Genomic DNA, 12,020 nt, shown 5'->3' with positions numbered 1-12,020 from the left:
AAAAAAAAAAAAAAAAAAAAAAAAAAAATCTTAAAAAAATTCTACCAAACTTGATTATGGCTTCTCAGTCTCAGCAATGACAAGACACTAAGAAAGGAGACCACAGGACTCAATTATGTTCACGTACCAGCACCCATGCCATGAATCTCTTTGCTTCATTATTTCCAGTGTTGCTACAGCATAATGCAGTAGTTGGTCATTATTGTCAGGATTCTGAGGCATCAAGGAAAGGACATAATTTGTTTCATGAAACATTTTGAGGAGGCAGAGAAGTATATGACATTTTAGCTTCCTATAACAAGAGGTTAAAGTGGGAAAGTTTGGGAGTTTAAATGACATATTTATCATTTACCATTTTCTCTGTCAGGTCCTATGCCAGAAACTTTATTATATGACTGGGAGGTAGGTTATTTCCCTATGCAACAAAGGAGTAAGTTAAGACTTAACAAGCCAAATAGCTTGATTAAGGAAACCAAGTGAGTAAGAAAAAAAGTCACTGATTTAAATCCAGGTCCCTTTTTTACTAAGACTTGTGCTTTTTCCTACTTTGCTTTAGTAATGTCAGATGACGTCTGTTGGGAATAGTTTAAATTTACCTCCTGTGAAGCCCTGAAGTGGCCCTAGGTCTTTTGATGCTGTTATTGATTCTAGGGAGGTTCTCATAAATGGTTTTAACCACATAGGCCAAAATTGAATAACTGGGGTAGAGAATGTAAACCACTAAGCCAGTTTTATTTCTTGATTAATTTTATTACTCAGTTAAATTGATCCAATTTTCTTCCATTTTCATTTTGTTTTTACTGAAAATTTTAATAAAATTAACAAAACCTAGCATTGCATTAAAAGTTTTAACCATGTCATATTTTATTCATTATACCTACTGCCTTCAGAATTGCCCTTGGTTGCCATTATTTCTACCATATCTAATTCTCCTGTGTCAACTTTTGCACACCTAAATTTTATCAAGGATTTTCTATCACTCTGGTCAATGACAAATTTTGTGTGCTATTTTGGCCTTTGTCGGTTTTCACTCTGATATTTCGACTAGTAATATGCATTACAAACTGGACAAAAACCCTATTTATTTACAAGTGTACACAGTTTTGTCAGCAGGAATGAAGCATCCAGCTTTATTTTCACCTCTTCCTTGCTACCTTCATCCCTATTTCCAATCCCTGAGAGGACAGTGCTCCTTCCGTGGTCCCACAAAATTTTTTTATTATGAATAAAATGCATATCACAGAATATTTTAATGGTATGATGCTACACCACAAAAGAATGAGGAACGTGTGACGGTAGGGCTTTTACTCCTCCATCTCTAGTGCTTAGCACAGGCCCTAGTAAACTGGAGGCTCAAAAAGACCTCAACATTTACACGCATAGACAAACTAGTTACCTTAAGATGCCAGGCAAGCAAGGTGCTACCAAACAACGGAAGATTGTCCCCAAAGTGCATTCTTGGATACACTTGGAAACTTGGACAAAGTTCGCTCTCCTCTCCCCATAAAATATGGCTGTGAGCTGAGAGAAATCACGACTGATCCTTATAACCCTGACTCGGTAAGGACACGCGGGTAGTTTTGGCTTCCGCCTCTTGCTCTGCCTTGCTCAGTGACAGCACAGTTCTAGCACCCGAGACCTGCTGCGCCACAGCAGACAAGGGACGCGTGCCCTCGGAGCTGTCAGCCGGGACCGGAGCTTGCGGGTGAGCGGAGACGCGCAGTTACGGTCTCCGGCGGCAGCCGCCGGCGGGGCTGGGAGGGGGAGGGCCGGCCGAGAGAGGCAGGCCCGTGCGCCGCAAGCCGCGGCAGGCCCGGACAAAGCCCTCGCGGCCTTCACGCGTCGCCATGGCAGCGCGGGGTCTGTGCCCGACCGGATAGGCCGGCCCGGCGCGCGCGGGGCCTGCTGGGAGCGCACGTCCCCGCCGCCCCTCCGCCGGTTTGAACTTGGCGGGCCCGATGTGGGCGGCCGGGCGGTGGGGGGCTGATTCGCCACCTTCCGACGTTCGGTCCTCCGCCGACTGCCGGTCCAGGTCTCGGCCCTCCTCCGGCTCCTTCTCCGTCCTCATGGCGGGCGCCCGGGGGCAGGGCCTGGAGCCGGTGACGGTGTGCTCACCGTCGCCGCCGCTGAGCTGCAGCAATTCCACCTTGTCGCTGTTGTCTCCCCTGGGCCACCAGAGCTTCCCGTTTGACTACGACGATGGCGACGGGGAGGATGAGGAAGACGTGGATGAAGGTGCTCATGACTCACAGGCTAAGGTGTCGAGCCTGAGAGGAGTGGAGTTACAGGGGTGCGCCAGGTAAACCCGAGGCCGCCGGCCCATGCAGCCCCTCTCAAGAGTCCTTAGACCCTTCTAAGTCCCTTCTTCTGGCGGCCCAGCCCCCACCGGGCCTCCCTCAGAGGCTCTGCAGGCACCTGCCTCCTGAGGTGCTGCTCCTTGTTGCACAGAAAGAGTTGTGGGCCAATGCTTACGCATGCCTGCAGATTTTCTATGATTCTTAATCCTTTTTCCTGAGAATATGATTGCTACAGCCTCACTCCCCAGAAAAACGTACGTAGTCTCAAAAACACAAAATTTTGCTACCATTTTGGGAATTTTGTGAATATTCAAAAGACTGTGGACACCAGAACTCTTGTTCAAACCCTTAACACCAAAATTGTTTACTGCACCTTAGTAGTACCTGTAGTTGTTTTGAAAAAACCTGATTGCCAGTGAAGTAGGTTGTAGTAAGCAGTATGTATACATTTTGGGTCATAAATGAGGAGCTGAAGCCCAGCTTAGCAATGTCAACCTCAGCATCCACCGACAGGTTGGATCTGGTCTGCGCACTCAACAGTAGAATAGAAATCATTGAATCAGAGAATGTTAGAACCAAAGATATTAAAATCATCTGAGTTTTTTTATTTCTACAGTTACTCAGCAAACATCTAGCTTGTGCCATATACTAGTCTAGATACTGGGGACATAAACAAGGTAGACATAAACAAACTACTCTCATGAAATTAAAGCCTAAATTAAGCTACTCATTTTACAGATAACAGAACTGGCTCAGGATACAAATAAAAAGCCTGATTCGGAGGCATATACCTAGTTATTAGCAGAGCTGGGCTTAGTACCGAGGTATACAGATCACGTTCTCTCTTCCCTATGCTACATGGCTATTATTGGGTATATAGGAATAAGAACAAAGGGCTTATCCCTTCAGGAATAACTTTCTGAGACAGGCTTAGTAGTGTAGGCCCCTTCTGAATAGACTCATATGTTATCTTCAGAAAGCATTTACAAGTTTCTGATTGTCAAGCTGTGTAAGGCATAGTATGGGAGATCTTAGAAACAGACCAAAGAACCTATGCTTTATGTCTAAGCAGCAACATAGCCCCTTTAGTGTAAAGCATTCATACCCAGTGAGTGAGTGGAATATGGAACCATATGAAATGACTCACACAGTTACAGCAGTGAGTTTGAAAAGTAAAAGTACATTGATGGGAATGGAGATCAGTAAGAGTAACCAAGCAAGCCACTTGTCCAGACTGGTTGTAGCAACAGTAGGCCTCTGATCAACCTGATAGTAGAACTTGATGATAGAGTTTCAGGAGTCCATTTTCATGTGGGTCTTTGTAGGCATTCTTCAGTTGAGTTGGTCCCAAAGATTTTTTAAATAATTTTAAGGCTTTAGAAAGTACCTTTGAGTCTAATCAACAGCACTGAGCATTGTAGGTACAGTTTAGCCACCTGTGGAATGATGGCTATCAAAACCACAGCTCAGCTACTAAGACCTTGCATTAGCTTCCAAGAGCCAAAGCCCTCACCAAATAGAGCTCAGGAGAAGAGCCAGATATATTTTTTTTGTCTCACTTTAGCCAAAGCCAAAGTGAGCTGGTAGCATCTCAGGGCTAAGGCTGCCTTCCTTATCACAGCCTTATCACAGGTCATTCCCTATGAATCAGAGGGATGGGATGTGGCCTGGAAAGAATGCAGGAGTTGACAGGCCTTGTGTACGGCAAGTGTCAGATGCATATTAGGTGCTCAATAGATGTGTGTTAATGAATGTCTAATTCCCGCTCCTAGAGAACAGATAGATGCAGCAGTTGTCTTCAAATGCTTCAGAAAACCTAGCATTTCCTTTCAGGAAAGATAAATGATGACAAGTATTTTCCTGGAGTCTTCTATAATATACCTTGGGCCTTCTGTTTATTCATCTCTATCCCAGTTTTTATATCACTCTATCCATTAGGAAAACCATGCCTTAATAAATATCTTAGTCAGAAAAAGCTGCTTATCAAGCCTCTTTTGATTATGGGTAAAGCTGTAGTATCCATGCTATACATTCTGTAGTGTATACGCTATTATTTGTTAAAAATGTTAAGGCAAGGAATTTAATATTTAAGATGTCATTTTTTAAAAGATTTTATTTATTAGAGAGAGCGCAAGCACGAGTCGGGGGGGGGGCAGAGAGAGTGAGAAACAGACTCCCCGCTGAGCAGGGAGCCCAATGCGGGGCTTGATCCCAGGACCCCGAGATAATGACCTGAGCCGAAGGCAGACACTTAACCACCTGAGCCACCCAGGTACCCCTAAAATATCATTAAAAAAACCCCCAAAACTAAACATTTACCGTGCTCTTTCAGCAGACATTTCTTAGGAGATTACTATATTCTAGGCCCTAAGCTAGACTCTTGAAATAAAAAATGAGTTAAAACATGCTTTCTGTTTGTAAGGAATTCATAGCCTATGGCAGAGATGGACAAGTGACAGAAAGCCCCAGGTACTTAGTCCAGATTTTTTGCAGAGTTTTACCGTGAGGCAATAAAGATTAGTGCCTGAGTTGAATCTTAAAAGGAGAGTAGGAATTAGCCATACTCCTCCTTCTCCTACTAAATGACATGTGTCGAATGCTTACTGAGTGCCCAGATTCTGTCTGTGTGCTTTAGCGTAGATTGTCTTGTTCAGTAGTGCCTGTGAGGGAGCCTCTGCCCCCATTTCCATTTTATAGATGAGAACGGAGGCTTGAATAGGTTAAGAAATGTACTTAGCTAGGAGGAAGCAGGTAGAGATTCACCCCAAATGTTTTATTCCCAAATCTAAGCCCTCGCATGGCTACATGTGGAGATGGAGGCATTTCAGTTTTAGACAAAGCTGCAGAGCACAAGGGCATGGCACATTCATCAGTCTGCTTAAGTTCAACAAAACCAAAATAGTCCAGATCAGCCATTGGTGTAAGAAGAGGCTGGGAAGATAGGCAGCAGCTAATTCACGGGTGTCAGGCTGTGGAGTTTGAATTTCATCTTGTGGGCAAAGGAGCCACAAAGGAATTTGAGGTAGGGAGTGACCTGATAGAAGGATGCCTTTGAAGGATGAATGTGGCAACAGTTGGGGAAAATGGTTTGAAACAGGGAGAAAGGCCAGTTATGTCCAGACAGTGGTTGTAAGGTTGTAGAGGAGAATGGCTTGAGAAAATGGAAAGAAGTAGAATAAACATGACTAGGTAATTATGTGGGTGTGGGTGGTCGGGGGACTAAATCTGGACGGGGCGCAGGAGGAGTCACAGGTCTGGGTTGCTGACATGGGTAGCTGAGTGGGTATTGGTACTCTTCACTGACATGGGATTATAAGAGGTGGAGTAAAATTTTTCTTGGTGGAGAGGGTAGTGGGTAGAGGGTAGAAGATTAGACTTCGTTGTCGCTGATGGATAGTTAAGTGGGGCCATCTATCAGATGGTTGGAAAGAAGTCTGGAGCTCAGGAGAAAGATCTAGCCTGGAATGACTGATCATCAGCACCTAGTGATAGTTGAGACCGTGGGAGCAGATAAAGTCTGGAGAAGGAAGGATATATATATAAGAAATAAACAACACATCAGCAGTTATCTCTTTCCCACCAGAGTACAGATTGCAAAAGGGCATGGATGAATGAAGAAAACAGCAGAAGAAAATGAGTAAGCTGATGCTATGAGGTAGAAAAGGTTGTGCAGAGTGGTGGGAGAGGCATTTGGTGGCCTGAAGCAGGAGTGTTAAAGAGACAAAGGACCTGAGTCTATAAACACGTAGTCTTTAGAGCTGCCTTGGGTCCTGAACAGCCTTTCTTTCCTTGGGTCTTAACGGTTCCTCTTTTGGTCAGTTTTATGAGGTATACAAGTATCTGGCTGAGGCCCAGTATTTCCCCAGCCCCCTTCTCTTGAGTTTAAGTGAGTAGTTACTTTTACATGTACCTAGATGAGACAGACTGACAGAGGTGCATACGAGAGATGCTGTAACCAAAATGGAGAGTTGTAGATATCCTGGCTGAAGAATTGGCAAAAGGGAGTCAACTGAAACATTAAAGAATACAAGAGCCATTTTTTTTTTTTGTAACTTTATTTCAAGACAATTTCAAACTTACAGAAATGTTGAGAATTTCTGGGGTACCTGGCTGGCCCAGTCGGTAGAGCATGGAATTCTTAATCTTGGGGTTGTAAATTCAAGCCTCTTGTTGGATGTAGAGAATACTTAAAAATAAAATCTTAAAAAAAAAAAAAAAAAGAATTTGTATTCACCTTTCACCCAGAATCCTTTATTGTTAACACATTTGCTTTATCATTCTCTCTGCATATATGCACATATTCTTTTTTTCCCCTGAACCAGTTAAGGGAGGAAAAGGGAAAAGTCTGCTCCAGGATATGATTAGGATCATGTGTTGTAATTAGTTGTCCAGATAAGAGATTTTTAAGAACAAAAAATTGTTGTCACTGAGGCAAATGGACTGGGTGTGAGTTATCCCAATGGGTTTTTAAATAGTGTGATTTTTAGAAGATGAAGGAATTCCAAGGCAGTTTGATAGATAAACTAATTCAAATAGTGAGCTTACTGTTCATGATTTTTCAAGTGTATATTTATATATAATTAATTCATATATATGCATTTATAAAAATCACAGCATTGTTAATCTGTTACTAAATCCTGCTTTCGCTGTATAGTTAAGTGATTTTTTAATGTGAAGCCAAAGAGTTTTGAGTACAAATGCTATGTGTCCTCTCTTTTGGAATAGTGTGGTTGAATCAGAAGATAACCAAGAAGAACAGAAACAGGTGCGCCTACCAGAAAGCCGCCTGACACCATGGGAAGTGTGGTTTGTTGGCAAAGAAAAAGAAGAACGTGACCGTCTGCAACAGAAAGCTCTGGAGGTAAAACTAGACAGTATCTTTTTGCTTAATCTATGAGTTCACAAATTAGAGCTGCTGTCAAAATTAAAATGTTAATGTTATTATCCCTCAAAATAAAATTTTTCCATTTATTTGTATCAGTTTGCTGTATCCATTTTAGTAACTCTTATATTAAAAGTAATACATGTTCACTGCAAGAACATTTGGAAAATACAGCTGAGCATAATTAAGAACAGTAAAATCTCTAATTTCACCACCTAAAGGTAATCATGGTTAATATTACTGCATATAGCATTCCAGATTTTTTTTTGTGTATGTTAAAAAAAATCTACAAATGTGTAAATGAAGATACATACAGTGGAGCTTCACTGTATATACATTTAATGAAAGTAAACGCAACTGCATTTACTTGGAAAAATTTTTAAGAAAGAGAAACCGAAATTGAAATAGAGACTGGAGTCTACCCTAACACTACTCAGAGCATGTGCACTAGAGTGGTGAGTGTGGGGAGGTGAGAATCTGCTGGGCTTTTAGGTTTTTCAGTTCTCTGTGCTGCCCTGCCTCACTTATGGACATCTCTGTGTTCGTGATTGTCTCTGAACTCTCTAAACTCAAAAAGTAGTGTGAGATACATTTTCACATGAATCCTTCATTTTTTAAACTCTTACTATTTGTTGTTGAGAAACTAGCAACGTAAGAGATTTGGATGATTTGGCATCCCCTAGTATCCAGACTCACTATCTGAATTCTCCCTATCTGATCACAGAAACCAAGTAGATTTGAATGGTGAGGGGTATGTCTTGTTTCTAAAGAAACAGGATCAAACTTTTTTGTACCCTTTTTTCTACCTGTTACACTGTTAATGTATTTCTATATCATTAAATATTTTTACAACATCATTTCTAAATGTCTGGTCAAGATTATTAAGATATATTTTAAATGTATTAGATATAGGGTGCCTGAGTGGCTTGGCCGGTTAAGCGTCCGACTCTTGATTTTGGCTCGGGTCATGATCTCATGGTCGTGAGATTGAGCCCCATATCTTGCTGTGTTCTGGGAGTAGAGTCTGCTTGAGGCTCTCTCGCTCTCTGTCTGCCCCTCCCCCCATGCGCACATGTGCATGCGTGCTCTCTTACTCTCAAATAAATAAATAAAATCTTTTAAAAAATCTATTAGATATATACTAGAATATAGTTAGTTGGTTCACTATTGTCATATATTTAAGTTTAATCTGTTAGTACTCTGTTGCCATAAAAATCCTTGGATCTAAAGCATTGCCCTCCATGATCTTCCTTGGAATAGATTTTCCGTATCAGTTTTGAAACTGGTTATTTCTGCAATGGATTTCAAACCAAATAGGCAGTCACATATTCAGGAGGCTTGGCATGATTCAAATGACTGTAGAAACCAGTGCATTCTGCTATTTCCCTATTGCATATTTATATTCTAAAAAATAAATTTATTCCTTTAAAAGTGCACAGTAGTACTTGTTTCCTCTTAGAAGGGTAGAGGACTTGAGAAGCACCTTAAGATTTATTGCCAGGAGGGCTTGTTTAAACTTTTTTGCTTTAATTTCCTATCTTTACAATAAGAATAAAAATAATACCTATGTCACAGGATTTTTGTGAGGTTTAATTGAGACAAAATATGGTGACTGGTGGTGTTTTATTAGTGTTGTTACTGATATCATTGCTATTCATAGCCTTCTTAAAGGTTTTTCATTTATTTTCAGAATTAGTGTGTATTATTGAGACCCCAGACCCTTAACCTCAAGTTTTAACATTACTAATTCCATTATTTAGTGCAGTAGCTTTCAAAATATTTTGTTCATGGTGAGAAATCTACTTTGCTTTGTGCCACACACAAATCCATACATATACGTATCTGAAATGATACCTTAATTTTGGACAAAACCTGGTATGCTATTCTCTTTCCTTTTTTTTGTTTTGTTTTTAAAGGCCAGTCATAACCTACTAAATTGGTTTTAGACTCACAGTTTCAAAAACACTGATCTACTGAGCCATTGGTAAAGTGGAGTTCAGTTTATGGTATTTAGCTTTATCTCTAACCTCACTAGAATTCTCTCGTTACATTAAGGAAGGGAGGACCACGTCAAGTCGTTTTTAGAGTCACTGTAAAATAAAAGAAGTTAATTGAATTACAAAAAATTCATAAGGTATTCTGGGCTTTGGAGTCATATAGAGCAAGGCTGAAATTTTAGCCTTGCCATTCTGTGGCCTTGGGAAAGTTACCCAACTTCTCTGAACCCTCAGTCTCTTTATAAACCAGATGTTAGAGAGGCCATCCTAGAGTGGTAAAAGCAGAAATTCTTGAGCTGTACTTCCTGGTTTTAAAACTTGGATCTTAGACATACACTTAACCTCACTGTGCCTCAATTTCTTTATCAATGAAAGGGGGAGAATAATATTCACCTTATAGTGTTGTTAATGAGGGCTAAGTGAACATAAGGATACAGTGTAGTATATAGGAAACATTCAGTGAAAATTTGTTGTTACGGTAATAATAACTACTGAAGATATGTTTTGATAACAGATTAAAATAATGAATATGAAGTCCCTACCACAATGATTGAGCGTGTAGCAGAGTATAATTAGTTGAAAGATTAAAATCTCTTCACGTATTTAGTAGTTTGAGATTTCTTATGGCTACCTCATAACTTAACTCTAAAGCAATTAAAATATTTTAGTGTAAATCTTAGCGTATCAGTCATGCCAGGGATATCATAACATATAGGCTGACTACTCACTTTAAAAGTTTATTTTGTGCTGTTGTGGTATTCACATTTTTTTCATGCCTTTTTCTTGTTTTATTTTCTAAGTCATGCTTTTTTTATTCTTCTGTCCTAATTTACTGCATTCTTTAATTTGTTTACAAATCATATCATTAAAAGCATAGATTATTAACCATAAGGAACAATTCATCTCATTCCTATTGAGGGCCAGAAATGCCAACATTTCATTTCATGGCAGAGCTGTAACTGGGTCCTGGTTCTTTCAACTTCCAATGTAATAAATGTTTTTTCCATAATATCAAGATGTATTGTAGAAATAAAAGGGTCAGATTTAGTATTTAATTTTGAACTTACCCCAGTGGTCTTATTTTCTTCCTTGAAAACTTAAAAGAAAATTTGAAGGATTATTGGGTCATTAAAAAGATCATTTCTTCTCATAAATTTTATTTCAGCAACATGCATTTAGACAGATGTTTGTTTCAGACATCTCTGTAAGATTGAGTTAAAAATTTATTTAAAAAGGGGCACCTGGGTGGCTCAGTCATTAAGCATCTGCCTTCGGCTCAGGGTGTGATCCCAGAGTCCTGGGATCAAGCCCCGCATTGGCCTCCCTGCTCCGCTGGGAGCCTGCTTCTTCCTCTCCCATACCCCTGCTTGTGTTCCCTCTTTCACTGGCTGTCTCTCTGTCAAATAAATAAATAAAATCTTTTAAAAAAATTATTTAAAAAAATTAAAAAAAATTCTAAAATATTATTTTAATCCATCAAAATTACCTGCTTACAAAATTTTTTACATTTGTAACTAATGTTGAGTGATAAATATAGTAAATGTTGAACACTAGTATTATGAAAAACTAGCATATTGGTTTTGTAGATCATATATATTTTATATTTAAATTTCTATTTAAAAAAATTCTCTAGCAGACTGCCATAAATTCTCTATAACCTTTGGTTAATTCTGATTTTTAACATCTGCTTTAACATTTTAATACAATCTGTTCTAAATTATAAAAAATGATATAGTTTGTGGTTTTTCTTTTCTTCCCCTTCCTGCTTATGGCCATTTCATTGATCAGCCCTTAACAAAGAAATAGGGCAGGGTTTAGAGTTGGTGAAACTCAAAACTGTCACTTTTCCCGATTGTTACCCTCAGTGGTAAAAAGTTCTTTGAAAGTCAGCAAAAGCTATTGAAATAAAAATGTATGTTTAGGGTCCTCCTTGGATTTTGGTTTTCCATAATCAAGTGTTCAGTGTGTGGGAAATTAGCTATAATCCTGTTGAAACTCAGTGGTCTCCCAGAAGAGGTCCTAGGGGCCTTGTGGGAGAGGACATTGGCTGTGTCTGGAAGAGGCATGCCCTGGTGGTAAACAGGTGGAGGCATTCAGGCTGGGAATTCCGAGAGAGGCTGCCTTATGTGTGTGTTTGGGGGTGGGGTTTGTGTCTCAGAAAGGATGTGTATTCTGGCGTAGCAAATTACTTGAACAGACATTCTGAGAGCAGAGCACAGTTTGGGTCAGTTTTGCATTTTCTAGGTACTTTTGACCCTTCATCTTTAATTCTTACATCAACTAAAATTTGTGAACACAAAGTCTGCCCTTTTTCCCCCTGATTTTTGAATTTAAGTATGTGAAGAATCTTAAAAGGGTACATAAATATAATCAATCATATTATTAGTTGTATGTTTAAATAATTACTTTCCTTGAAAATAAAATAAGACTGTTTCGGAAAGTGTTGGATATATGGTTGTCAGATCTCTATCTAGCCTGTCATACACACATACTCCTTCTTAGACCTTCTTCCCCCTCAAACTCCTACACCGTGGCAACCTCCTAGTCAGCTCCCTCAGAGATGTTTTCCTCCCTTCAAATGCAGCCTGCAGCCTTTAAGGGTTCAGAATCATCGCCTTTCCTTGTATTCCGCTTCATAGTGTTTAGTTTACTCTGCTCGTCTCAAAAGACCTTTTCCTATCTAGTTCGTACTACACTCTTAATTTTCTAGTTGTCCCTCCCCTCCCCCGCCAAGTAAAGCCATCTCCTCACTGTCTCTGGTACTCATTTCTGACTGCCCTAGTCCGCACTGTTTGTTTCTTTTCTTTTCTTTTCCTTTTCTTTTCTTTTCTTTTCTTTTCTTTT

At 39.9% G+C, this 12,020-nt stretch overlaps 1 protein-coding gene across 1 annotated transcript in view; it reads left to right on the top strand.

Annotated features, from left to right (window-relative positions):
* The first annotated feature begins 1,873 nt into the window (after window positions 1–1,873).
* The window catches only part of CCDC34 (coiled-coil domain containing 34), a 22,393-nt gene continuing 12,246 nt past the window's right edge, over window positions 1,874–12,020 (top strand). Inside the window, exons 1-2 of the mRNA XM_008686944.2 lie at window positions 1,874–2,299; window positions 7,023–7,158. Coding sequence (XP_008685166.2) covers window positions 1,959–2,299; window positions 7,023–7,158 — 477 coding nt within the window. The 5' untranslated portion in view covers window positions 1,874–1,958. The remainder of the gene's footprint in view (window positions 2,300–7,022; window positions 7,159–12,020) is intronic.

Source organism: Ursus maritimus, unplaced genomic scaffold, assembly GCF_017311325.1.
Source record: "Ursus maritimus isolate PB19 unplaced genomic scaffold, ASM1731132v1 scaffold_23, whole genome shotgun sequence".
Lineage (NCBI taxonomy): Eukaryota > Metazoa > Chordata > Mammalia > Carnivora > Ursidae > Ursus > Ursus maritimus.
This window is presented reverse-complemented; position numbering and strand designations above follow the sequence as displayed.